The sequence below is a fragment of the Perognathus longimembris genome, chromosome 20 (assembly GCF_023159225.1).
Source record: "Perognathus longimembris pacificus isolate PPM17 chromosome 20, ASM2315922v1, whole genome shotgun sequence".
NCBI lineage: Eukaryota > Metazoa > Chordata > Mammalia > Rodentia > Heteromyidae > Perognathus > Perognathus longimembris.
The window spans coordinates 20,705,719-20,732,547 of record NC_063180.1 but is presented as its reverse complement, the minus strand read 5'-3'; the positions used below and the strand labels follow the sequence as shown (position 1 = coordinate 20,732,547).

General features: G+C 56.0%; 3 protein-coding genes across 4 annotated transcripts; 2 read left to right on the top strand and 1 right to left on the bottom strand.

Moving 5' to 3' along the window:
* Positions 1 to 630: 630 nt before the first annotated feature.
* Positions 631 to 9,799, top strand: Ercc1 (ERCC excision repair 1, endonuclease non-catalytic subunit). The gene is made up of 10 exons (XM_048369247.1): positions 631 to 934; positions 1,369 to 1,473; positions 2,005 to 2,220; positions 4,694 to 4,797; positions 4,981 to 5,080; positions 6,211 to 6,287; positions 8,247 to 8,346; positions 8,938 to 9,009; positions 9,144 to 9,212; positions 9,719 to 9,799. The coding sequence occupies exons 2-10, from the start codon at positions 1,369 to 1,371 to the stop codon at positions 9,770 to 9,772; spliced, it is 897 nt and encodes a 298-aa protein (XP_048225204.1). The 5' UTR covers positions 631 to 934; the 3' UTR covers positions 9,773 to 9,799.
* Polr1g (RNA polymerase I subunit G) lies at positions 9,665 to 11,979 on the bottom strand. The gene is made up of 3 exons (XM_048369246.1): positions 11,785 to 11,979; positions 11,361 to 11,502; positions 9,665 to 11,065 (listed from the first exon to the last, which is right to left on the bottom strand). The coding sequence occupies exons 1-3, from the start codon at positions 11,804 to 11,806 to the stop codon at positions 9,943 to 9,945; spliced, it is 1,287 nt and encodes a 428-aa protein (XP_048225203.1). The 5' UTR covers positions 11,807 to 11,979; the 3' UTR covers positions 9,665 to 9,942.
* Positions 11,980 to 13,596: 1,617 nt separating this feature from the next.
* Positions 13,597 to 26,829, top strand: Ppp1r13l (protein phosphatase 1 regulatory subunit 13 like). Of its 2 annotated transcripts, XM_048369244.1 has the most exons (13): positions 13,597 to 13,909; positions 18,668 to 18,746; positions 18,826 to 18,968; positions 19,796 to 20,297; positions 20,378 to 20,476; positions 20,569 to 20,660; positions 20,874 to 21,330; positions 22,486 to 22,946; positions 23,954 to 24,085; positions 24,189 to 24,322; positions 24,487 to 24,653; positions 25,632 to 25,831; positions 26,288 to 26,829. In XM_048369244.1, exons 1-13 carry the CDS (start codon positions 13,625 to 13,627, stop codon positions 26,324 to 26,326), a joined length of 2,790 nt encoding a protein of 929 aa, XP_048225201.1. In that variant the 5' UTR covers positions 13,597 to 13,624; the 3' UTR covers positions 26,327 to 26,829. The 2 variants fall into 2 exon arrangements, with proteins under 2 accessions (XP_048225201.1, XP_048225202.1); XM_048369245.1 differs by lacking the exons at positions 13,597 to 13,909; positions 18,668 to 18,746 and adding an exon at positions 19,384 to 19,427 and having other exon boundaries at positions 18,882 to 18,968.

Genomic DNA, 26,829 nt, shown 5'->3' with positions numbered 1-26,829 from the left:
GACAGATTGTTAAACAGGTGGAAATAAGTCCTAAGAGCTTCTAACTAAAATTCCAATACAAAGTATAAACAAGAGGCCCCATATATTAACAATATAAAGAACTGACTTAACATAGGACGGGAATAAAAATGACTCCCGTATATTAATTAATGATGATGATGATGATAACGCCTTCTAGCCTTTGCCTATTTCTATTTGAGGATGAAAAAGTCATTTTTATTGAATTGTCTTTTTCTTTCTTTTTTTTTTTTTTTAAATGGGCAAAGGAAATGAGCAAGCCACTCACAGCGCAAAATATTTGGGGCCATTAATCTCACACACACAAAAAAGGCGCTTTATTTCCTTGGTACTCAGGGCTGCAAGTTGGAACGCTGTGATACAATCTCTCAGGAAATGACTAATTCTCACTCATCCAGCGGGTCAGCTCCGACGTCCCTTCCTCCGGGAAGCCCTTCCTGACTCCTCGCCTGAGTCCGCCGCTCTAGGCCCCGCCCCCGGGGAGGAGCCTTCCCTCTAGGTCCCGCCCACTGGGGGGTCGCCCTGGAAACGCGTCACTCAGCAGGAGAGGCTGTGTGGTACTGACACACAGGGGACTTAAGTCCATCCCCAAGTTATTGGGACGGGGGGCGGGGGAAGAACTAATCTGATCTCCTGATATCTCTATTGAGCCCTCACTGCAGTCGGGGAGCCCAGGAAGCGCTCCACGGAGCTCCGGTACCAATCCATCTTTTGATATTGAGGACTGTCAACCTGCACGGTCCTCCAGGACCATAGAGAGCAGCTCCTCTCTAGGCTCCACTCCTCCCTAGGAGGAGCAACGAGGCGGGCCGGGGGCCAGAGAGGCCGGAAGTGCTAGGAGTAGGGCCGCGCTGTTGACTGCACTTCTTGATATCCTCCCCGCAGTCTTTCTGACTCCTGGCCTGGGGTCGAGTAGGTGAGTCTTCCACATTTTCTGACATCCCCCCCCCCTCCCCGCCCCACTCCCAATGTAAGGGTTGTGAGGGGCGGAGGGTGGAGACTGCGATTGGCAGGGTGAGGATGGCGATTGGCAGCCGCCGTAGCCAATCATTGCAGTGTCTGAGAACCCAGCAGGTGACAGCCTAGGGGGCGGGGCCAACGGCGGTCCGGCCCTCAGGGGGCGGGCCTAGCCAAACCCGGGAAGCCGCGAGGGGCGGGCGAATTGGCGTATGGACCAATGAGGAGTGTGGGCGGGGAAGGGGGCGTGCCCAGGGAGGCGTGAAGCGGTGGAGCACTGGGGTGATTTTGGCGGGAAGTCTGTCAGTGTGGGTTCTGGCTGTGGGGGGGTGTTAATGCAAACGCTGCTACCTCGAACGCTCTGTGCCCCCATGTTTCCCCACTGTGCCGCAGATGGATGCTGGAAAGGGAGAGGAGGGGGCACCGGCTCCCGAGGGGCCGCCCACCAGGAAGAAATTTGTCATCCCGTTGGATGAGGATGAGGTTCCTCCCGCAGGGGTAGGACGGTGGGGGGGTGGGGGGGGCTGCCAGGGCTGAGGGTGGCTGGCGAGGATGGAGCATGGATGCAGTGCTGGAAGGAAGAGTGTGAGGGCCACCATGGGGGAGGTGTGGGTCCTCGTGGGAAATCAGCCCTTTGTCCACTCCAGGCCTCAGTGTCCCCATTTGTAAAATGGAATGCAGGACGGTCAAAAGTGGTGCCACGGCAGAGTCCTGCCGAAGTACTAGCTATGGAGCAGCCACGGGCTTTACAATATTTAAAGCACTTGGGGTAGGGTTAGTACTGTAGCCTGATCTCAGGGCTTGGCTGATGTTGTTGAGCTTTTTTGCTCAGGGTTGGTGCTCTGCCACTTGAGCCACTTACTCACTTCTGACTTTTTCTGGTCAATTAAAGATAAGAGTCTCACGGACCCTCCTGCCTGGGTTGGCATCAAGCCCCAATCCTCAGACCTCAGCCTCCTGCATAGCTAAGAATACAGGCATGAGCCACTGGCTCCAGGACCCCCCTACACCCCTCCCTTCTCTCTACAGGCCAAGCCTTTATTCAGATCTACCGGGAACCCGGCCACCACTGCGACCACTCCCCAGGCTGCCGCTCAGACCTATGCAGAGTATGCCATTTCTGGCCATCCCCAAGGGGCTGGGACCACTGGCCCCACTGGAGCAGAACCACTGTCACGAGAGACCCCCAACCAGACCCTGAAACCAGGGACAAAATCCAATAGCATCATTGTGAGCCCCCGACAGGTGAGGGGGAGACAGAGCTTTGGAGTCTCAGGAGGGAAGCCATAGTATAAGGACTGCAGGTTGGGGGGACAGTAGAAAGAGATATGAATTCTGCCCAATCGTTCCCTCCCTCCCTCCCTTTCCAGATGGGTTCTTGATTCTGGAGAAAGTGGTAGAAAACCAGGGGGCGTCTTTGCCCCTGATGATGCCAGCCTCGTTGGGATCAAGGAGAGGAGTAGTAAGTGAAGGTCACACTAGTATTAAGCGTGGAAGAGTCTTGACCTTGTCAGTCACAGAGGAATGCACATTGGAAATCTTGGGGTAGGCACCAGTGGCTCACATCTGTAATCATAGCTATTCAGGAGGCTGAGATCTGAGGTTCCCGGTTGGAGGGTAGCCCACGCAGGAAAGTCTATGAGAATTATCTCCAACTAAACACCAGAAAACCAGAAATAGTGCTGTGGTTCCAAGTGGTAGAGTGCTAAACTTGAGAGAAAAAACTCAAGGACAGTGCCCAGACCCTGACTTCAAACCCCATGAATGGCAAAAAAAAAAAAAAAAAGAAAGAAAAAAAATTTTTTTAAGAAAAAAAGTCCCCTTGGACCCAGTATGGTAGTCCATGCCTGTAATCCCAACTACTCAGTGGAGGTAGAAGGATGGAGAGACTCAGGCCATCCCTGGCAAAGTTATCAAGACCATGTCTCAAAATCAAAATATAACTGGGATTGGTGATGCATGTCTGTAAATCTCAGTGACATGGGAGTCATGGGTAGGTGGATCTCTGTCTGATGCTGGCTGGGGTAAAGTTAGTGGGACCTTACTTCAAAGGTCTGGGGGATGCTGCAGGCAAAATGGCTGATAACTTCAGTGACCACTGGTGGCAGCTCTGCCTCAGTTAGGCCCCTCCCCTCCCAGTGGTGGGGGTAGCACGGACAGTTACTATCCCCATCCCCAGAGCCCCATTGAGGCCACCCAGGAGTCATCAAGAATACCCTATAAGGGCTGGAAATGTGGCTTAGTGGTAGAACGCGCTTGCCTAGCATGCATAAAGCCCTAGGTTCCATTCCTCAGTACCACATAAACAGAAAAAGCCCTAAGTGGCACTGTGACTCAAATGGTAGATTAAGAGAAGTAAAAGAAGCTCAGGGACAATGCCCAGGCCCTGAGTTCAAGCCCCAGGACTGGCTAAACAAAACACTCTATAAGGATATGAATGGATGCCCCCATCTGGGACAAAAGGCGGAGCTGTTCTTTGCTCCAGATATTATCTGTCCTCAGGAAATTCCCAAGGTCTCTAGGTGCTCTGTCTCCTGGAACAGGGTCAAAGATCAAATAACAGAACAGAAAGTTCTGTAGTCAGGCCTCTGTCTACAAGGGCTTCTGGAGGTCTGTTTTCTTTCCTTGTGGGGAGAGGTGTCTGTTTACAAAGGCTTCGGGAGGTCTGTTTTTTTTTTTTTTTGGTCAGTCTTGGGGCTTGAATTCAGGGTCTGAGCACTGTCCCTGAGCTGCTTTTTGCTCAAGGCTAGCACTCTACCACTCGAGCCACAGCACCACTTGCAGCCTTTTCTGTTTATGTGATACTGAGGAGTTGAACCCTGGGCTTCATGCGTGTTAGGCAAGCACTCTACCACTAAGCCACATGCCTAGCCTAGGGTGTCTGTTTTAAGATACTGTCTTACTGGGTAGCCCAGGCTGGCTTTGAACTCATCTTGCCTCCTTTGCCTGCCCAGTGCTGGGATTACAAGAGTAAACCACCACATTTGGAAAGCTTTGTCTCTTGACCCAGGGTCAAAGGTATCACAGGTTGGCAAAGTCTGCCTGTGCTTGTTGCTGTGTGATCACACAGAGACATACAGTAAGCACTCCACGCTTACTGAGCAGATGGCGGCTTGACTTAGCTGTAGGTTTTGTCTTGCATTTCAGAAAATGTTCTGGGTAAAGTACAAGGGAAATTTGGAGACACCAGCTTTTTTAGCAGAGGCAGCCAGGGAGGGTCATAGGCCACCGACGGAGCCACAGCAGTGCTTAGAGCAGGGGTGGGGCAAGCTGTCCTTCAGAGGGAACTTTCCAGCTGCAGGGTGGGGGCCTGGCTGCTCTGGAACTCTGAGCAGGAGAGGCATGGGGGTCGGAGTTGCCACCTCTAGGGGTTGGAGGGGAGAGATGCATGCAGGTTGAGCTGAGTTCTCTAGATAGCCAGGCATCCCCAGATGCAGTGAGGGAGAGGAGTGGAAGAGAGCCAGGAGTCCAGCAGGTGGCCGGACACAGGGCCTGGGGATAGAAACCAAGCGTATCCCATGGTCAAGGTCTAGGGCTGGAGGGATGAGAAGGCCTAGGTCAGAGCATCTAGAACCTTGCATGGGAGGAAAAGGCATAGGAAGGAGTAACAGGCTGAAAAGCAGGTGCTCGGGGAGGTAGTGGGAGTCAGGGGTGAGGGCCCTGTGCTAGCCAAGGTCCTAGCGTCCTTTCAGCTGCCGCCGGGGCCCTTCCTCCACAGAGGGGCAACCCAGTGCTCAAGTTCGTGCGCAGTGTGCCCTGGGAATTCGGTGACGTCACCCCGGACTATGTGCTGGGCCAGAGCACCTGCGCCCTCTTCCTCAGGTGAGTTCTGGGGTGCTGCCCGCCCTTCAGGAAGGACACCCTGTGAGGGCCAGTTTTCCCATGCTGGGCTCTGGGTGGGCTGAGAGCCTCCGCTGCAGGATCCCAGCGCTGCCTGGCAGTGAGGGCACAAGGGGGGCTGAGACCCCCACCCACAGCCTGCCCTGCCTGCCCCTGCCCCACCAGCCTCCGCTACCACAACCTCCACCCCGACTACATCCACCAGCGGCTGCAGAGCCTGGGGAAGAGCTTCGAGCTGCGTGTCCTGCTGGTCCAGGTGGACGTGGTAAGTGGAGCCTCTGCTGGCCTCCAGCTTCCCAGCTGGGGAATGGCTAGCGTGCGGCCTCACGGCCCTGTAGAGGCCTGGAGGCCTTCTGAGAAAAGTTCAGTCATTTCTCACACTTCCCATGGACCCAGATCACCCTGAATCATCCAGGCTTGGGATGGTAGAGTCACAGATCCTCCTTGGCCACCCCCTCCTTGCCTTGGCCACACCCCTTCCATCAACCAGGTCCCCTCTGTACACAGCCCCTCCTAACCCCTAGGGTCTCACGCGGGCTAATCAGTCTATCCCTTTAGCCATGCCACAAAAGCTGTAAAATATTTTTTGTATGTGAGTATGTGCTGGTCCTGGGGCTTGAATTCAGGGCCTGCGTTGTCATAAGCTTCTTTTGCTCAAGGCTGGCACTTTACCACTTGTGCCACAGCTCCATTTCCAGCTTTTGGTAGCTTAATGGAGATAGTCTCATGGCTTCTCCTGCCTGCATTGCCTTTAATTGTGACCTTCATATCTCAGCCTCCTCAATAGCTAGGATTAGAAGCAGCTAGGGTTACCACCAGCACCCAGCAAATCTTTCTCTCTTTTTTTTTCCAGTCCTGGGGCTTGAACTCAGGGCCTAAGCATTGTCCCTGAGCTTCTTTTGCTCAAGGCTAGCACTCTACCACTTGAGCCACAGCACCACTTCTAGCTTGTTCTGTTTGTGTGGTACTGAGGAATTGAGCCCAGGGCTTTATGCATGCTAGGCAAGCACTCTGCCACTAAGCCACATTCCCAGCCCCTCAAATATATATTTTTTGGGGGTTGGGTTTTTTTAACTCTATTTTTTTGTCTTTTCATTTTTGGTACTGGGGATCGAACCCAGGACATTACACTTGCTAGGCAAGCGCTTTGCCACTGAGCTACCTCCCAGCCCTCAAATATTTTTTTGATTACTATTATTTGTGCTTATTCTGAACCTTAAACTCAGGGCCTAGGCGCTATCCCTTAGGTTTTTTTTGTTCAAGTCCCTGCTCAGTCACTGCTGGACCTTGTCATTGCTCACCACAGGTTGGCTGTGGCTGGCACCCAAATTGTGGTTTTCAGACTGTGAGTCCTCACATTCTGACAGTTCTCCTAATTCTGATCTTCTCTTTTAGAAAGATCCTCAGCAGGCCCTCAAAGAGCTGGCTAAGATATGCATTCTGGCAGACTGCACACTAATCCTTGCTTGGAGGTGAGATCACCCCCCCTGCCCCACCCCCACCAATCCAGGCTATCTTCCTTCTGCCCAGCCTCACCCTCCACAGCTGGAGAGTTCTCTCTGGGAGCCTGGGCTGAGCCTGGCCTCTCTAGGCCTCAGTATTCTCATCTGAGGAGTGGACTTTTTCTAGCCAGCCTCCTTCCAGGCCTATAGCAGAAAAGTAAGGAACAGACGTGAAGCTCTCGACTGTTCAGTGTTTCAGTCAGATATAAAATCTGTCTGGAGGGGCTGGGGATATGGCCTAGTGGCAAGAGTGCTTGCCTCGCATACATGAAGCTCTGGGTTCGATTCCCCAGCACCACATATATAGAAAACGGCCAGAAGTGGCACTGTGTCTCAAGTGGCAGAGTGCTAGCCTTGAGTAAAAAGAAGCCAGGGACAGTGCTCAGGCCCTGAGTCCAAGGCCCAGGACTGGCAAAAAAAAAAAAAAAAAAATCTATCTGGAGAATTAATTCCTTATTTCTGTATTTTTTTTCCTATGGCAGTAATGGGGTTTGAACTCGGGGTCTTGCCCAAGCTAGGTAGGCTTCAGCCACATCACCAGACCTTTTTTTTGGCACTCATGGAGATAGAGTCTCATTTGTTGCACTGACATGCACCTGGACTGTGGTCCTCCTATCTTCACTTCTTATCGTAGTTATCCTAATAGAGCATGTAACCACGATGCTCAGCTTCATTCCACTGAGATGAAGTCTCAGGAATTTTTGAGCCTAGATTGGCCTAGAACCACAATCCTCCTGATCTCAACCTTCCAAGTATCTAGGAGGGCAGGTGTGGGCCACCATGCTCACTCTTGGTGGAGAAGAAGTTTTGCAAACTGTTTCCCTTGGGCAGGCCTCAAACCCCAGTCCTCTGGATCTCACCCTCCCAAATAGTCAGCTAGCATTTCTTGGGGGGGTGGGACGGGGGGTGGCCATGGCGCTTGAACTCTGGGCCTGGGCGCTGTCCCTGACCTCTTTCACTCAAGGCTAGTGCTCTACCACCTTGAGCCATAGCTCCACCTCCAGTTTTCTGGTGATTAATTAGAGCTAAGAGTTTCACATACTTTCCTGGCTGGGCTGGCTATGAGCCACAATGCTCAGATCTCAGTCTCCTGAGTAGCTAGGATTGCAAACATGAGCCACCAGCGCCTGGTGGAAGCTAGGATTTCTTAACAGGCTTTGAACAATCAGGCTCTGATCACTAACTGCACACTGAGTGACCTGTATCATCTGAGGCTCAAGGCAATCAGATGGCTAGCCCAGGGTCACCCAGGCAGGAAGTAGCGCCCCAGGGGCTCAGGCTCCCAAGCCCTACCTTTTTTTTTTTTTGCTAGTCCTGGGCCTTGAACTCAGGGCCTGAGCGATGTCCCTGGCTTTCTTTTGCTCAAGGCTAGCACTCTGCCGCTTGAGCTACAGCACCACTTCTGGCTGTTTTCTATATATGTGGTGCTGAGGAATCGAACCTAAGGCTTCATGTATAGGAGGTAAGCACTCTTGCCACTAGGCCATATTCCCAGCCCAAGCCCTACCTTTTTTTTTTTTTTTTGCCAGTCCTGGGGCTTGGACTCAGGGCCTGAGCACTGTCCCTGGCTTCTTCCCGCTCAAGGCTAGCACTCTGCCACTTGAGCCACAGCGCCGCTTCTGGCCGTTTTCTGTATATGTGGTGCTGGGGAATCGAACCTAGGGCCTCGTGTATCCGAGGCAGGCACTCTTGCCGCTAGGCTATATCCCCAGCCCCCCAAGCCCTACCTTTGAGAGAGAAAAGTAACCTGCTGGTACAGTGAGGACTGGAGTTCCAGGCCAGCCCTGGGGAAAACCCAAGGGTGAAGATGCAGGGACTGGGGGGCAGGGGGGCACTGGAGTTTACAGTTGTCACCCCAGCCAGCATTGCATAATGAAAGGACGAGTCTAGACCATGACAGCCTTTCCCTCTCCTGCCCTGTCCCCACAGCCCAGAGGAAGCAGGGCGGTATCTAGAGACCTACAAGGCCTATGAGCAGAAGCCTCCAGACCTCCTGATGGAGAAGCTGGAGCAGAACTTCCTGTCCCGGGTAAGGTCCCTCCCCTCCTCCCTCCCATCTGCCCACTCTGCTCCTCCCTGCTCCTCTCATTGCAGTTTGCCTTCATCAGGGTCTCATTCTGTATGGTGGTATGGTTTTTTCACCCTAAGTGGAGAGCCAATTGAAATTGTTATTACTAACAAGATGGGGGTATGAACTCAGCCTCTCACTTGCTGGGCTGGCGCAGCAGGGCCGAGCCTTGCCTCCTGCCTTGGTTTCTTGGTTATCTTTATTTTTTGGCCAGTCCTGGGGCTTGGACTCAGGGCCTGAGCACCGTCCCTGGCTGCTTCTTTTTTTTTTTTTGCTCAAGGCTAGCACTCTGCCACTTGAGCCACAGCACCACCTCTGGCTATTTTCTATATATGTGGTGCTGGGGAATTGAACCCAGGGCTTCATGTATATGAGTCAAGCACTCTTGCCACTAGGCCATGTTCCCAGCCCAAGATAAGAGTTTCAAAGACTTTCCTGTCCAGGCTGGCTTGGAACTGCAGTCCTCAGATCTCAGCTTCTTGAGTAGCTAGGATGACAGGTGTGAGCCCCCAGTGCCCAGCTCTGACTACTTTTGTCTCCTCCCCTCCCCAGGCCACTGAATGTCTGACCACTGTGAAGTCAGTCAACAGGACAGACAGCCAGACTCTCCTTGCCACTTTTGGAGTAAGCTTCTGTCCCTCCTGACCAGTTCTCAGAAGGCCCCTGTCCATTTCCCAACCCTTCCTGCCTCAAGACCCCCAAACTCTTCCCTGGTTAGGCTGGCCACAGCCCCTGACTCCTATCTCTGCCTACTGTAGTCTTTGGAACAGCTCATTGCTGCTTCAAGGGAAGACCTGGCTTTGTGCCCTGGCCTGGGCCCCCAGAAGGTAAGAACTCTGGGTAAAGATATTGGGGCTCATATAGCAGTGGGACCTAAATGAGCAGGGGCTCAGACACCAAAGTTTCAGTTTGTAGAAGCCCATGTCCTCTCACTCTCAAGAGGTGTTGACCATAGCAGGATTGAATGAATCAAAGGTCTGGTCCTTGTTAGGCAAGCCACATGCTACCTTTGCCCACACTGGACTCAAGCTAGAAGTTCTCCTGCCTCCACTTCCAGATAAACTGGGATTACAGGCGTGGACTACTGTATTTGCTTTACATATCACTCTTACTAATGGGGAAACAGGAGGCCTGAGAGCTAGCCCAGCTTCCCATGGCCAATCCAGGGCATCCAGCTTGTCATCTTCCCATCTTCCCTCCTACATCCTAGAGCCCCTACAAGCTAAGGGGGAGGGGGGGGTTGGAGGACATGGCAGACAAAAAAAGCCATTCTAGATGTAGTGAACAAATGGCTTCTTTAATGATGGGTTATTCATTTCTCTCCCTGCTCCAGGCCCGGAGGCTCTTTGACGTTCTACATGAGCCCTTCCTGAAAGTACCCCCATGACTGTCATAATAAAGCATTTCCCAGGTGCAGGTTCCTGCTGGGTCTGCTGTGTAGCCTTGCTGGCTGGGTCCTCCACAGAACCCTGCTGTGGCTTCTTCCTCTTGGGTCTCCTGGGGTGCTGTATCTGAAGCCCATTCTTCATTTCCCTTCTCGGTAGATCCTGGCCTGCCTCAAGCCCCATGCTCTCCAGTGATGTCGGTCCTGTCTGTGTCTGTGTGCCCTCTGTCCTTCTTCTTCTTCTTCTTCTTCTTGGGGGAGGCTACCGTTGCCTGGGGCTCAGGGTCACTGGCCTCCACTGTCACATTTTGCAGTTTTTCTTTCTTCTTTTTTTTCTTGGGTGGTACCAGAATTGTCCCAGTCTTGGGTTCCACTTCTGGGTATTCAGAGAGCCCCAAAGGCGCTCCCTGTGGCTCAGTCCCCTCAGTCTCTGGCTCCATGGTGGCAGGCTGCCTCTTTTCTTTCTTTATCTTTTTCCTTGGGGGAGGTGAGATGGCTTCCTCCTGTGCTTCCACTTCCACCTGTGGCTGAGAATCGACCATAGCTGCTGCCCCCTCCACTGCCAGCTCCATGCCGCGGGCCCCTTTGGGCCTCTTTCTCTTCTTGGTGGGGGGCAGGGCTGTCTCTTCGGGAGGCTCAGTTTTAAGCACACATTTCAAGTCTGATGGCTTTTCTTCTGGCTTTGCCATTTCTGCCTCCGGGGCCCACTTCTTGGGGGTACCTGGGCCCAGCCCCCCAAGCAGTCCAGTTACCTCCACCTCTGGCTCCAGCACCTCCACTGCAGGCTCTATCATGTCTGTATGTTGCTTTTTCCTTTTCTTCTTCTTCCTCCCTACATCTGTTTCTAGGGCTGACCCAGCTGTGTCCACCTCCAGAGTCCCGTGGCCATTCACAGCCTCTGGAGTGGCAGCAGCCTCTGCGGCCTGCCTCCTCTTCTTCTTGGAAGTAGGTGACTTGGGTGTCAAAGCTGAACCAGGCCCAGTGACTGGGGGGTTACCTCCAAAGGCACAGAACCTAGGTCTCAGGCCAGGGGGGATTTGTGGTGGAGGGCTGGCGAGAATAGGTTGCAGAGGGGTTCCAGGCAGGGATTCTTGGGGGCTCTCCATGATCTTGAGGCTGCCATGGAGGACAGGGGCACAGGTGAGTTCACCTCCTGTCGCTGTGGAGGGAGCAAGCAGGGTGGCGGCTCCAGCGCAGGACCCACTGCTGCTGAGGATGTGATAGCGGTGCCGCTGGCCCCCCAGCTTGCCCTTCACAATCCGAGATCCAGAGAGAGGCACTCGCCGTCCATCGAGGCTGAGAGGAGAAAAAGGGAGGGCAGAGGCCTGGTTAGACAGGAGCTAGTGGCATTTCTTGGTTTCTCAGATATGCCACTCTAAGAGGGGTCCCAGGGGCTCACTACCCGGAAGCGGAGCTGTGGCTCAAGTAGTAGAGCGCCACCTTGTGTGAAAAAACTACGAGACGGCACTCAGACCCTGAGTTCAAGGCTCAGTATCGACACACCCAAGTAAAAAGAAAAAAAGAGAAATGTCCCTCTATAACGACCTATCCTGTTCAGCCTCTGGGGCGGATCGGGCTTGAGAACACTCACCTGTTTGGAACAAAGTCTGCCGGGGTCTGGATAAGCCACAGCTCCGTGTCTGGGCCGGTCAGCGTCTCCAAGGAGAAATGCGGGGGATCTGAGGCTGGGGTCGTCGCGATGAAGTTGGGGGGACAAGAGAACCGAGCGGCCCCTGCGGAAGAAGGGGGAACAGGGTCTGCGGCCAGGTCCGACCCTGAGGCCGCTAACGGTCCACGGGTTCCAGCTTCGGGAGCGCTCCACCCCCTACCCAGCCGCTCCAGCCCGCCGGTCCCGAGGCGTCCTCACTTCCACCCCCGGGGGCGCCCGCAGTTCTCCCCACCCCCACTCCGAGCTCCTCCAAGCTCCCGCCCCTCTCCCTCTCTGGGATCGGGGGTCCCGCGCACCTCCCACAGCCACCCTCCGCACCCTGCACCCTGCCCGCTCGCCCGCTCACCCACGGCCGGGGTCCCCGCCATCCCCGGACGTGCGCGAGACACACGCGGCAAACAGCGCCGCCCAGGCCCGCGGCCGACCACGTGGACCCGAGGGGGCGTGGCCTCACCCGGACGCGCCCAAGTGACAGCGGAGCGCGGGGATGTCGTTAGCTGCCTGTGAACGCTTCAGAGGGAACAGGAGGAAAGCTCTACTTCTCTGCTGCAGAAGCCCGAAGCAAACGCTTCTTCCAAAGTCTGGTCCTGAGAGGAACGGGCTTGCGGTCTCTTGAGAGTAAGAGTTCCAGCAGGACTTGACGGGTCTCCCCCACAGTCTCTATAACATAGTTCGCCCCGACACGGCCTTAAAGGGGCAGTCGCTCTGATAGACTCTATCTCTTAAAGAGACAGAAGGTCGGTTTGGTCGAAATTCTTGGAGAGCCAGGTGAGTATCCTGGCTGGCAGGGCTGCGCCCTCCGCGTTACGGGTTTTGTTTTCGTTTTCCCGTGGAGGCCCCGAAGCCTAGGAAGGTTAAGTCTTGAGTGAGAGATGCCGTGAAATGGAGGAATGTAGGGTATTCCTTCGCGAAGTCTCAGTACCAGCCGGGGGCGGGGCTGCCGGACTGTCTGGGAGCGGGAAACGCAGGAGGCGGGGCCTGCGGAACCGAGGGCGGAGCCTCGGACCCGGGCGCTGACCCCTGTGGGGGGGATGCGGGGTGGGAGGGGCAGGGTCGTGGATCAAACGGAACTCTTGGGACGCCCCCGAGGACCCAGTCACCTGCCAGAGAAAATGTCCCCGTGGCTTCGAGGAAGGGGCCGGAGGTGGGAATCCAGATCGCCCCTTCCCCGGGCTCCCAGATGGTGTAAACAACCGCACGTGGACGGACGATCGGGGGCGCACCCGAGCTCTTTCCCACCGGGGCTGCGCCCCGTGGGGCGGCGGGTGGAGCCACGGGACGGCAGCGAGACTGGGTGACTCGAGTGCATTCCTGGCCGATGTGTCAGAGCCGCTTCTCGCCGCCTCTGCTGAGATTTCGGATCCTACTCCAGAATCGGGGTGTCCTTCCCTTCCCAGAGTGGCGGGGCGGGGGGGCTACTCTCCCCGCCCAGGATTTCCAGACAGTTCCCATCCGTGGGCGGCAGCCGTCCCCGCGGGCTCCGGACGACCCCGGCGGGGAGTGCTGGGCGCCCGTCCCTGGTGCTGCGGGGAGGGCAGTCCAGCCTGGATTCGGAGCTCCGCTGGAACGTCCCGTAGCGATCCAACCCGGTTTGGGCTCTGAGAGCCGAGGAGAGACTCTTGTAGCTAGGCACTCGGAAGGAGGCGTTTCCCTGGGTCCAATTTTTTTCTTTTCAGTCGTGGGGCTTGAACTCCGGGCCTGGGCACTGCCCCTGAGGTCTTTTACTCAAGGCTGGCTGGTGCTCTAGTGCTCCGTGGCTAATTGGAGAGGTAAGGGTCTCACGGACTTTCCTTCTGTGGCTAGCTTTGAACCGTGATCCTCAGGTCTCAGCTTCCTGAGTAGCTAGGCACCCGGCTCAGCTTCCAGTCCCTTCCCCCGCCACCCCCCTCCGTCAAGGCAATGACCTACCCAGAGCTGGGCCGGCGTACCGTGCAGGGCAGTTTCTTAGGCTTTTATCCTAATCCAAACTGTCTTTCCTCTTGTCAAGGATTTAGGCTCACAGTCTACGTATAATTGATTACCAAGGATAGAAAGAGTCAGCATCCAATCTTATACCCCTTTGGTGGAGTCCTACATCTTCCCTCAGGAAAGGGGAAACTGAGCCTGGAGGAGCGGGGAAGGGCTCAGGTATCCGTATTCTACAGTCTCACGAGGGCGGGGCGGGGGGGGGAATCCAGGCTCCTCCCATGGGCCTCGCTGGTCGAGTCGCCCCCAAGTTCTGGGCCTCGTTCTTCCCGTCTGTGAAATGGACTTCGGGGGTGGGGGGCCGGGGCGTGGCTAGGCCTGCGGCCCGCCCCCTCCGAGACTACAAGTCCCAAGGTGCCGCGGGCCGGCCCGCCTCCCTCAGCCCGGTCACGTCGTCTAACCTGTTCCCGGCGCCGGCCCCGCCCCGCCCGCGCCCCGCGCCCCGCAGCTGGAGCCCGAGCCGGAGCCGGAGGAAGACCCCCGGTGCCAGGATTCTCCCCGGACCCGTGAGTTCCACCCTCCGGGGGGCCGCTGGACCCCCGGAGGATCCTGACACCGCGTCCCTAGGCAGGAAAGGGAGGGGACGCGGACGCGGGGTTCCAGCGCAGAACTTGGGGTGCGCAGATGTCCTGGAAGGAGGCAGCTCGGAAACTTGACTTTCTGGGTAGAGGAAAAGGGCGGGGGGGGGGCACTCGAATACCGGAGTTCTTGGGATGAGGGGTTGAGATCCCCCTTTGATCTCGGGGAGACGCTGGAGCTGGATGGCCGGGTGCCTTGACTTGGGGGATCTCGGGGGTCCGAGTGCCTGGTGACTTTGGGGTCTCAGATCGCTGAATCTAGGGGAAGGGATGGTGGCGGGGCGGCAGCGGGAGGTCGCCCCCTCCGGCCTCGCGCCAGCGGCCTTCTGGACTCAGCTTCCTCCTGGGGTGTCCGAGTCGAGGGTGGGGCGGGGATGGTGCAGCTTGGGTTGGGGGGGACCCTCTCGAGGCTCCGCCACCACGTTCCCTCGCTTTCCGGCTCTGGGATGGGGGAAGGGGAGGTGAGAAACCGGGACAGCTCTCCTATCCGTTCCCCCACCTCCCCCCCTCGCTGCCACTGAGCGAACCCCAACATGTCATTAACGCGGGGCGTCAGACCTGCTTAACCAGGGGAGGGCCGCCGCCCCGGGCGCCCCCTGACGGAGGCCGGGGGCTCTGCTGCCCACGGGGGTGAGGGGTAGCCGGGCTTTGCAGAGCTCAGGGCAGAACTCTAGGAAGGCAAGGTGGGATGTGGGATGCTTGCTTGCGGGGTCGGGCACTTCTGTGTTGCAGACGTAGGGGGGGGCGGGTAAACAGGTTGAGAGGGCCACGCAGTCAGGGTTCTGCCTCTCCTGACCCTCCGCTGGCCCCACGGGAGATGAGAGTCATCTACTCCCACTCCATTTGCAAACCTCCCCCATTCCGGACTCCCGGGCCTGACCCTGAGGTGAGAAGTGTCACCTCCACTCCCATCAGTCTGACCTGAATTATTGTGGGAGATAAGGGAGGGGTAGAGGCTAATTCTGGAGGTTGTGTGTGTCTGTCCTTCAGGCTGGTGGAGGACAGGGGCAGGCCGGCCTCTCCCCCGCACCTCCACCCCTGTGCGTCATGGGTCGAGGATTAAAAAGGGAGCGGGGGACTGACTGGAGGAGATGAGACCGGGATGTTTGCGAATGTCTGGGTGTGAAAGGCATTTGGTGACAGGCTGAGATGAAATTAAAAATAATACCCGTGACCGCCAACACAGGCCATGCCCGGTTCAGGTCTGGCAAGTAGGCAGGATTGCAACCCATACCCCCAAAGACATCTCAGGCTCCGCCCCACGGGCGGGCCTAGGAGTTCTCCCTTTAATAGTTAGCTGACCCCAGGGTAGGGACTCCTCCCTACCAGTGGGGAAACTGAGGCTGGCAAACAGACATCACCCACACCTTGGGCTTTTTGCCAGCTTCTGTCTGTAATCTTCCATGGCACTCCCTGCCCTGGTCTCCCAAGTTTTTTGGAGATGATTGATCCCTGGCCAGAATGCAGAGATGCGGGAATTGACGCCTCAGAGATCCAAGAACCTAGAGACCTGAGATTCCCCAAAAAACTCATGCAGAGCAGAAAGGGCTTTTGGGAGAAGAAGAGGGCAAAATGACCTTGAATAGCAAGCCCTCACTTTTGTGTTGTCTTAATGACCTGTGGAGGAAGGCAGGTAATTAAGAATCCTGGAGGTGTGAACTTCGTTTCATGCGCTATGTAAATTAGGTCACCCAATCCTCACACCTTTGGAGGCAAAGGTACTAATTCCCCCATTGTAGTCAGGAGGGAACTGAGGTGAGGAGAAAAGCAATCAGTCCAAAGAGGTTCAGCCCGGGGGAAGTCACCAACTCATTCCACAGCTGTCCACACAGGGGAAATGGAGTCCCAGGGAAGGTGAGGGCCTCTCCCAGCCGCAGGGCTGCGGGAATCCAACCTGGGTGTTCCCGGCCTAGCCTTACGCCCTGACCTGGTTCCTTAGGAGGAGGATTCCTCCAGGAAGCCCACGGGGATTCTAAACCCTCCCCCCACCCCAACAAAAGGCCTGTCAAGGATGCAGAATAGATGGGGCAAGGTGGTGAGGTACAAGGGTACCCCGAGAGGGTGGACAGGAGCCTGAAGGAGGGAGTCAGAAGGGATCCCAGGCTGGAGCCTGGGAACAGACGCTGCCCACGCCGCCTCCGCGCCTCGCCCTCGCGCCCCGCCCGGGCGGCCTGCACCTGCCCGGACCCGCCACGCATTCCCGGGGCCTGAGCTCAGGGTTGCGGGCCGGTTCGCCCCGCCCCGCCCCGCCCCACCGGGACCCGGGCGCCCCCTGGTGGTCGCGCCGGGGTCAGCCACTCCCTCACCCCTAGCTTGCATTATTTTTCAATTAAGGTTTCAGATTTTTTTTTTTTTTGCCAGTCCTGGGCCTTGGACTCAGGGTCTGAGCACTGTCCCTGGCTTCTTCCCGCTCAAGGCTAGCACTCTGACACTTGAGCCACAGCGCCACTTCTGGCCGTTTTCTATATATGTGGTGCTGGGGAATCAAACCCAGGGCTTCATGTATACAAGGCAAGCACTCTTGCCATATCCCCAGCCCCAAGGTTTCAGATTTTTTGCCCAGACTAGCCTGGGGACCTCAGTCCTCCTAGCCATGTCTCCTTCCTAGCAGGGATGACAGACGACATGGAGCACCACACCTGACTATTGATTGAAATGAAGTCTCCTTAACTGGCCTCAACCTCCTGATGTTTACCTCCCCTGTGGCTGGGATTACAGGGGCCAGCCAACATGCCCACTTTAAAGCCCTGGGTTGTTTTTTTTTTTTTTTGCCAGTCCTGGGAATTGGACTCAGGGCCTGAGCACTGTCCCTGGCTTCTTTTTGCTCAAAGCTAATGCTCTACCTTTTGAGCCACAGCACTACTTCCGGCTTTTTCTGTGTATGTGGTGTTGAGGAATTGAACCCAGGGCTTCATGCATGCTAGCTAGACAGTCACTCTACCACGAAGCCGCATTCCCAGCCCCCTGGGTTTTTATTTCTACTTTCTTTTGCCTTTTTTTTTTTTTTTTTGGTGGGTTTTTGAGATAGGATCTCATTATGTACACCAAGATGGGCCTTGAACTCAATCTTCTCACCTAGGGTTTCCAAGTGGTTACAGGTGTGCACCTCCCTCCTCTGGCCCATAGTCTCCACTCTCTGAGGCTTTACTTCTCAGAAAGAATTAAACCACGTATATGTTCACAATAGTTCTATGAAGTGAACTGTTGGACTGTCCTCATTTTATAGGTTAGGATACTGAGGCATGGTGGTCAGCATCTTCCTGGGGTACTGCCAGCCATGACCCCTGAAAGTCTAGCTTCTTCATTGTGCTGGGTGCTCCCTTCTCTGAACTTCCAGGTGGTGGGAACCTGGCGTAGATAGACGGCAGGAAAACTGAGACTAATGCACCAACTAGAGAATTCTAGAATGTTCCAAAGATAGAATCTTGGACTCACGACTTCCCAACTATCAAGGCTCAAGCTGAGGAGTCCCCATGTCTCAGGCCCTTACAATATTAGGATGGAGGCTGATTGCAATAGAATTTGAAGAGTCTCTTTCCCCCAATAGCTAGTTTGCTTCCTTTCAATATGGGGAAACTGAGGCCCCAAGAGTGGAGAGGACTCATCACTCAAAGTCACACACTCCCAATACACCCAAATGAGCCATCAGCCCCAACAGGTTCTGGTCTTGTGGCCTCCAGACAAGAGGCCAGTATCGACAAGTTCCACCGAGCCTGCTGCCCACGCTTGTGCCGCCAAAGCCGAGGTCGGTGCATTAAGGAGGGTGACAGCGCTGGCGGGCGTGGCGGCTGCCATGGGGATGTGGTTGGTGCTGGCTTGACCGGTTCCTGGGGGGGGTGGGGGGTGGGGGTGCTTCCTCCCTCCTGCTAGGCCTGTGACCACAGCTGCCTATCCACCCCTTGGCTTTGGCCGCCATGTACCTTTTTCAAACAATGTGTCCCTGTGAGGCAGACCTCCCGCCTGGTAGTGACAATGAAGAATAAACAAGTTAGGTTCCATCTGGGTGGGAAACTCAGAGTCTGGACTATGGGCTTCCGGCTGGCTGGGTCAGCCCCGCCCCTTCCGGCTGGCTGGGATAACCACGCCCCTTTTTGCTTTTAGTTTCTCAGGTAGGGTCTCCCAGTTCTCCCACCTGGTTCAGAGTGGCCTTAGGCTCGGGTCCTCCTTCCTTTGCTCCTTGAGTAGCTGGGCCCACAGGCGTGTGCCACCATGCCTGGCACAAGTGAGGTCTTGCACAAAGGTTACTGAGCATTACCTTCGTGCCTGTTAGAGTGGTTCTGACCATGACTGAGTACAAAGCACTTAATACAGTTCTAGAAGGCAACGTCCCAGCACGCCATTAGTGGTTCTTTTGGTTTTTAATTACATTATGCTCCAAGTCAAATGCAGGTGGCATACGTTTCAAACTACTTCCAGCCTCTAGCTTTATCCCCTGAACCCTGAGTGAGGAATTCACTACCAAGCTGAGACCTGAGGAAGAGGGTGAAGCTCTGTGGAGCCTTCTAGAAAGGGCTTGGGTCTTCTAGGTTGTGTGTGGACCAAACTTTGAAGGAGTTGTGATTTCCTAGAGGCAAAGCATGTCTGGGGGAAAGCAGGGGCTGCCTTGCTCCTCAGGCCCTTCCCCCTTCCCCGCGTTTCCCGAGGGTGGGGTCTAGAGTCTGAGTTGATTCCCCCCACACCTCTCAGGCGCCCCTGCTCCGGCCTGGCACCATGGACAGCGAGGCGTTCCAGAGCGCGCGGGACCTTCTGGACCTGAACTTCCAGTGTGAGCTGGGGCAGGGGGCGGGGCGCGAGGGGCGTGGCCTCCGGGGGGCGTGTTCCTGACCCTCCTGCCGCCCCACCAGCGCTGGCCATGAAACACATGGATCTAAAGCAGATGGAGCTGGACACGGCGGCGGCCAAGGTGGACGAACTGACCAAGCAGCTGGAGTCCCTGTGGTCAGACTCACCTGCACCTCCTGGCCCCCAGGCCGGAGTCTCGCCTAGGGTGAGCCTAATCCCCACCCTGACCCCAAGGCCAGCTTTTCCCGCATGCCCCAGGCCATCCTAGGTAAAGTTGTCTTCCGTTCTTGGGGGAATATTGTGGGGTGCTCAAAGAGGGAACCAATGGGGGAGGACATTTAATAAGAAAAGGCTCCTTCACTTCGTTTTGTTTCCTTTGGTAGTACTGGGTTTGAACTTAGGACCTTAAAAAGTTGTTCCAGTTGTGACATGCCCCCAGAGCTTTATTGTTTTATTTTTCTGGGCTTTTGCTCTAGGGATAGCCTCAGAATGCCGTCTGTTTTCCTGCCTCCCCTACCAGAGTAGCTGGAATTACAATGAGTTTTGTCATTGTTGTTTTGTGCCAGCACTAGGGCTTGAACTCAGGCCCTTGCCCTGTCATTTGTTTTTTTCCACTCAAGGCTAGGAGCCACACCTACTTCCAAGTTTTTGCTGTTAATTGGAGGTAAGAGTCTCACTGACTTTTCCTGCGTGGCCTGGCTTCAAACAGCAGTCCTCAGATTCCAGCCTCCTGAGTAGCTAGGATTACAGGCAGTGAGCCACTGGCTTGTTTTGTTTTGTTGTGAAATAGGGTTTTCATAACATTTCTTTTTAGCCCTACTAGCTTCCAATTGTGGCTCTCCTGTCTCTACCTCTCCTTTTCCTAAGCCACACAAAGGAGACTATGGTGACAGCCTAGCCTCAACATCCTTTCACTGGGCTCACTGCCTACATCCCTACCCTGAACCAACACCTCTGGATTGGCCTTAAATAACTGTGTTTGATTTCCTCCAGTAATGCCCCTTTGACCCCAACACCCCTGCCTCCCTGCAGATGCCCCGATACAGCTCCAGCCCGGTCCCTGAGCCTTTTGGCAGCCGAGGGTCTCCCCGGAAGGCAGCCAGCGACAATGCAGATGCCCCGTTCGGACGCTCCGAGAGTGCCCCGTCCCTACACCCCTACAGCCCGCTGTCCCCTAAGGCCCGGCCTTCATCGCCGCGCACCCCGCTGTACTTGCAGCCTGACGCCTATGGCAGCCTGGACCGCGCGCCCTCGCCCCGGTCCCGCGCCTTCGAGGCGACGGGCAGCCCCCTGGGCCGTGCTCCCTCCCCGCGGCCTGGGTCAGGCCCTCTCCGCCAGCAAGGTCCCCCCACTCCCTTCGACTTCCTGGGCCGCGCGGGCTCCCCCCGCAGCAGCCCTCTGGCCGAGGGTCCCCAGGCCTTCTTCCCGGAACGGGGACCGTCCCCACGCCCTCCGGCCGGAGCCTATGACTTGCCGGCCTTCGGAAGCGCTCTGTTGGGCGGCAGCGCCTTCGCCCCGCCCCTGCGCGCACAAGGTGAGCTGGAGCCTGCCCTTGGGGTGCGGAGGCGATCTGGGGGGGCCGGGTCCACCATCTTCACGCGCAAATGCCCCCAGATGACCTGACCTTGCGCCGGCGCACCCCAAAAGCCTGGAATGAGTCCGACCTGGACGTGGCGTACGAGAAGAAATCTTCGCAGACAGCCAGCTATGAGCGTGAGTGATGGAGAGTGGGGGGTCCAGAGGAGAGAACCCCCCACTCCCAGCCCACCCCGTCCTAATGATTCCTCCCGCCCCCTACCCCGCAGGCCTGGACGTCTTTACCCGGCCCGCCTCACCGGGCCTTCAGCTGTTGCCCTGGAGAGAAAGCAGCCTGGATGGACTGGGGGCGGCTGGCAAGGTCAGGGGGGTGGTTTTGTGGGCGTGGCTCGACCAGGCAGGGGGCGTGGCCGTCTCTAGAAGTCCTCTGCCCTCTTTATCTCCGATTCCCCGCCCCTCCTGGACCCTCTGCCTAAGTCCTTGGGTTCCCCTCTCCTCATCCCCCCTTCTCACCTTTGCCCCTACCTCTCTCCCACCTGAGCCTTTTACCCCCGTCCTTTTTTCTCTTCCTTAGGACAACCACACGAGTGCCACTCTGCCCCGCAATTACAAAGTGTCCCCTCTGGCCAGCGACCGGCGCTCCGATGTAGGCAGCTACCGCCGCTCCCTGGGCTCCGCAGGGCCCTCGGGGACATTGCCCCGCAGCTGGCAGCCTGTCAGCCGCATCCCTATGCCCCCCTCCGCCCCGCAGCCCCGCAACGCCCCACGCCAGCGCCCCATTCCCCTCAGCATGATATTCAAGCTACAGAATGCTTTCTGGGAGCACGGGGCCAGCAGGAATGTATTCCCTGGGTCCCCCGTCTTCTCCCGAGCACCTCCTCCTAAGCTGCCTTCCCAGCCCCAGCCGCCCCCACAGCCCCAAGTCCATCCCCAACCTCAGCCCCAGGTGCCTCCCCAGCCTCAGCCCCCCGCCCACCCCCCAGCTCCAACTCCCCAGCTTCCCCAGCAGACTTGGCCCCCAGTGAATGAAGGTAAGTTGGCCAAGGGGGCACCAGAGGGCTGGATGAAGGGCGGACAGTGGCAGGGCAGAGCAGCTGGGGAAGCCATCCCAGCCAGTCTTCTTCCAGACAGAGGCAGACAGGGAGGCCAGATGAGCTTGGGCAGGGGGAGGCAATAGTTAAACAGGGACTCTGCAGCCAGACTGACTGGATCCATCCTGTGTGACCTCAGGCAGGTCACTTAGCCTCTCTGGGCCTCAGTATTCTGAGTGTAAAAGATAAATGGTAGCCGGACACCAGTGGCTCACACCTGTATTCCTAGCTACTCGGGAGCCTGATATCTCAGGATCTCAGTTTGAAGCCAGCCCAGGCAAAAAAAGTCCTCATGGAACTCTTACCTTCAACTAACCACTCAAAAGCTGAAATTGATGCTGTGACTCAAATGGTAGAGTGCTAGCCTTGAGCACAAAGGAGCTCAGGGACAGTGCCCAGGCCCTGAAGGATTATGACAGGGATTATGAGAACCTGGGGAAAGAGCACTTATTATTATTACTACCAATTGTGCCTGTCTTAGAAACACTGCTTGGGCGGAATGAGACAGATGGAAGAAAGGAGGCATGGTGGTGCATGCCTGTAATCCCAGAGTTCAGGAGGCGGAGACAGAAAGATCACAAATTCAAGGCCACCTTGGGCTACATAATGAGACACTTATCTCAAAAATGGATAAGGAGAAAGGAAAAAAAAAAAAAAAAGGAAGAGGCTGGGAATATGGCCTAGTGGTAGAGTGCTTGTCTTGTATACATGAAGCCCTGGGTTCGATTCCTCAGCACCACATAGATGGAAAAAGCCAGAAGTGGTGCTGTGGCTCAAGTGGTAGAGTGCTAGCCTTGAGCAAAATGAAGCCAGGGACAGTGTTCAGGCCCTGAGTCCCAAGCCCCAGCACTGAAAAAAGAGAGAGAGAGAGAGAGAGACCCAGCAAGTAAAGCACCAAGTACATCCTAAGTGCTCAATAAATGATTGTTATAATAACTATATTATTCACAGCCAAGGGAAAGTCTAGTCCCAAGAGGGCAAGGAACTCCCCTGAGGTCACACAGCAGCCATACTGGTTGTACATCCTAGAAGTTTTGCAGAGTCCTGGGAGACTTCTGAGGATTCATTTTCTGATGATGTTCTTGTTCCTGCTAGGTCTCCTCAAGCCCCACACTGAGCTCGAGCCTGAGCCAGAGCTTGAGGGTCTGCTGACACCAGTGCTCGAAGCTGGAGATGGAGAGGAAGGCACGGTGACTCGACCCCTCAGCCCTACAAGGCTGCAGCCAGCACTGCCGCCTGAAGCACAGTCAGTGCCTGAGCTGGAGGAGGTGGCACGGGTGCTGGCCGAGATTCCTCGGCCTCTGAAACGCAGGGGCTCCATGGAGCAGAGCCCCGCTGTGGCCCTGCCCCCCACCCACAAGAAGCAGTATCAGCAGATTATCAACCGTCTCTTCCATCGACATGGTGGGCCAGGGCCTGGGGGTCCAGAGCCAGAGTTGTGCCCTATCACAGAGGGATCTGAAGCCAGGGCAGGACCCCCTGCTCCCGCCCCACCAGCTCCCATCCCGCCCCCAGCCCAACCCCAGAGCAGCCCACCAGAGCAGCCACCAAGCATCGTAAGTAATAGGAATAAACTGGGTACATGTTCTAACATCTAGTTGTAGCAAAGAAACCTCCACTGTACAAGTGATTACATTCCCTGAACTTTCTTTGAGTAACAGCTGGCAGGGGTGGGGGCAGGGTGGGGTGGAAGGCAGTCTAAGGACTGCTCAAGGCAATGGTCTAATATGCTTCCTCCCCAGCCAGAAAATATGCTGGGCACTGGTGGCTCACACCTGTAATCCTAGATACTCAGAAGCCTGAGATCTGAGGATTGCAGTTTGAAGCCATCACAGGCAGGAAAGTCCATGAGACCTTTTTTTTTATTATTATTATTTTTTATTTTTTTAATTTTTAATTATTATTTTTTTTGGCCAGTCCTGGGGCTTGGACTCAGGGCCTGAGCACTGTCCCTGGCTTCTTTTTTTTTTGCTCAAGGCTAGCACTCTGCCACTTGAGCCACAGCGCCACTTCTGGCCATTTTCTGTATATGTGGTGCTGGGGAATTGAACCCAGGGCCTCACGTACACGAGGCAAGCACTCTTGCCACTAGGCCATATCCCCAGCCCCTCCATGAGACCTTTAATTAAACACCAAAAAACTGTTAAGTGGAGCTGTGACTCAAGTGTGGAGTGCTAACCTTGAGTGGAAAGGAAAGAAAGACAGGACAAGGGCCATAGGCCTTGAGTTGAAGCTCTCCTACTAGCACAGAGAGAGAAAAAGAGAGAGACACAGAGAGAAAGAGAGAGAGATGCTAATTCCTTCCTTTTTTGGGGGGTGGGGTGGGGTGGAGTAATTCTAGGGTTTCTAGTTGCTAGGCAGGTGCTCTACCACCTGGCACACACTCCTGGCCCACCAATTCCCTTTTCAGGCAGCATGTAGAAGTGCGGATCTGTCCTATCCTATTAGTTGAAGACCTAGCTGCAAGGGTTGCTGGGAGATGTAGGACTCTGGCCCCCCATGAGCTTGCAGTACTGGTAGGGCTCCCTAGTGGCTGGAGTCAGTCCCCCAACTTGCCCTGCAGGAGATGCGCTCCGTGCTGCGCAAGGTGGGGTCGCCGCGCAAGGCCCGGCGTGCTCGCCTCAATCCACTGGTGCTGCTGTTGGATGCAGCGCTGACCGGGGAGCTGGATGTGGTGCAGCAGGCGGTGAAGGAGGTGAGGAGGCCTTTGGATGAGAGAGGGTGATGGGCGCCGGGCTGAGGCCTTGGAGAGGAGGTGACGGGCGCAGGGCTGAGGCTTGTCCATACCGGTTCTCCAGATGAACGATCCTAGCCAGCCCAACGAAGAGGGCATCACCGCTCTGCACAATGCCATCTGCGGCGCCAACTACCCCATCGTGGACTTCCTCATCGCCGCGGGCGCCAACGTCAACTCCCCAGATAGCCATGGCTGGTGAGCTGCACTGCGCATGCGCTTGGGTGGGTGGGGCCGGGGCACGGGTGGGTGGAGCCGGGGCACGGGTGGGTGGAGCCGGGGCACGGGTGGGCAGGGCCGGAAGCGCGCTGCCAGCAGGGCCTCCAAGGCTCATGAGTACCTCCTTTCCCGCTCCCGCCCAGGACCCCATTGCACTGTGCGGCCTCGTGCAACGACACAGCCATCTGCACCGCACTGGTGCAGCACGGCGCTGCCATCTTCGCCACCACGCTCAGTGACGGCGCCACCGCCATTGAGAAGTGCGACCCCTACCGCGAGGGCTACGCGGACTGTGCCACCTACCTGGCAGGTGTGCGGCAGGCCCGGGGCGCACACCTGGCGGGTGGGGGTGGGAGTGTACCTGCACCCTTCTGCCTGGACACATGTAGATGAACACATGTGAGGGAAGATGGTGCCTCTGGGCCTTTTCTCACCTGCTGTGTGGGAAGTTGTAGATTCCAAAAGGACCATCAACCTGGCAGTACCCTAGTGGGCAAGTGGGAACATCAATATTGCACACACCTGGCAGGTGAGCAGGCTTAGCTTCTGGAAAGGGACTTGCTTAGTGACTTGTAGAGAGGCCTGAATTCTACCTCATCTCTCCAGAGGCTGCCGGCATAACCCAAGTCCCAGGTAGAAGGGACAAGGTAGATTACACCTGTTGTACCTAAAGAGCTGGGCATAGAATGGCTTCTGCCTGTGCACTGTAGATTTTATTATTATTATTTATTTTTATTAACCACTCTGAGCCCCAGTTCCATTTCTGGTTTTCTGTTGGTTAATTGGAGATAAGAGTCTCATGGGACTTTCCTGCCTTGGCCTTGAACTGCAATCCTCAGATCCTTCTGAGTAGCTAGGATTACAGGCGTGAGCCACCCAGCCAGAGTCTGGCTTAAAAAAAATTAAGTAATTGAGTTACTTATTTATTTGTGCCGGTCCTGCGGGTTGACCTCAGAACCTGGATGCCATCCCCTAGCTTTTTTTGACTCAAGGCCAGTGCTGTACCACTTCAGTCACAGCTCTACTTTCCGCTTTTTGCAGTTTAGTTGGAAATAAGAGTCTCAGACTTTCCAACCAGGGCTAGCTTTGAGCCACAATCTCAAAATCTCAGTCTCCTGAGTAGTTAGGATTATGGGTTTGAGCCATAATCTGTAGAGATTTAACAGGTTGCAAGTGGAGACCACTGAGAAAAGCAAGGGCCTTGTCCTCATGCCCTGCGTGGACCTGGCTCAGTTTCTGTTCCCGGACACCCAGCCGGGCTCTCACATCTCTCATCACGAATTTTCAGACGTGGAGCAGAACATGGGGTTGATGCACAACGGGGCTGTGTACGCCCTCTGGGACTACAGTGCCGAGTTCGGGGACGAGCTGTCCTTTCGAGAGGGCGAGTCGATCACCGTGCTGCGGCGGGACGGGCCCGAGGAGACCGACTGGTGGTGGGCAGCGCTGCACGGCCAGGAGGGCTACGTGCCCAGGAACTACTTCGGGGTGAGTCTGGAGAAGATCTCTGCGGGGAGGAGGCTCTGACAGCCGCGGGCTGCAGATGCCATCCAAAAACGAGGGCGGGCGGGCTGGGGATGTCGCCAAGACTTTGCCTGGCACGTCCAAGACCCTGGGTTCCGTGTCTCTTTACTGCACAAAACAAAAAGGGGGGGGCGGGGAGGGCGGCCCATTATTGAGTGAATGGGGGGCACAGGAGTTTATCATTGGTCGTGAGGTGGAGGGGAAACGCCCACTTTAGTGAGGGGCGGGGAAATGGTATTGCTTTCCTGGCTGTGGTTTGGCTGGTGCTCAGTCTTTCTCTAGACTGGTACAGTCTTCTTGGCCATTGATTGGTTCAGTTCGTCGGGGGCGTGGCTCCAGGCGGGATTACCTGTTGGTACTTGGTGATTGAGGGGGAAGTGAGGAGGCGTCTGAAGATCGGCTTCCCCCCCCCCCCCCCAGCTCTTCCCCAGGGTGAAGCCTCAGAGGAATAAAGTGTAACGGGACAGAAGGACGTTTCCCGTGGAGACAAGCTAGCCGGACTGCCTTTGCTCCTGATCTCCCTCCCCTGCAATCACTGCTGCGTGCACCTGCACCCCTAGCCCCCCGCAGGGGTGCGGTCCTGACCTCCAGTTCTCCCAGAAGCGCAGGGGAGGAGAACCCCAGCCTTCCTTTTAGGATCCTGCCTCAGCCGCTGGAGGTGCAGGGGGCGAGGCTGGGAACCCCTCCCGCATTTGCCAAATCAGATCCTGTCCCAAGTGCCTCTTGCAGCTACTGCCTGCCACCTCCTACCCTCCCCGCTGAGCGTGGGAGTGGGACCCGCCACCTGACTTCCCTGGGAGTCCCCACGACCATGCCATCGCTACCAGCATGGTCTCTGTGGGGCCCAGAGTGATGCCAACTTGCATCCCGGCCCCACATCTCCCGGTTCAGTGCCATTATGAAATGCTGGCTTTCTAACAACGTGAGGACTTTTTTCTTTATATAAATAAAGGTAGTTTGCA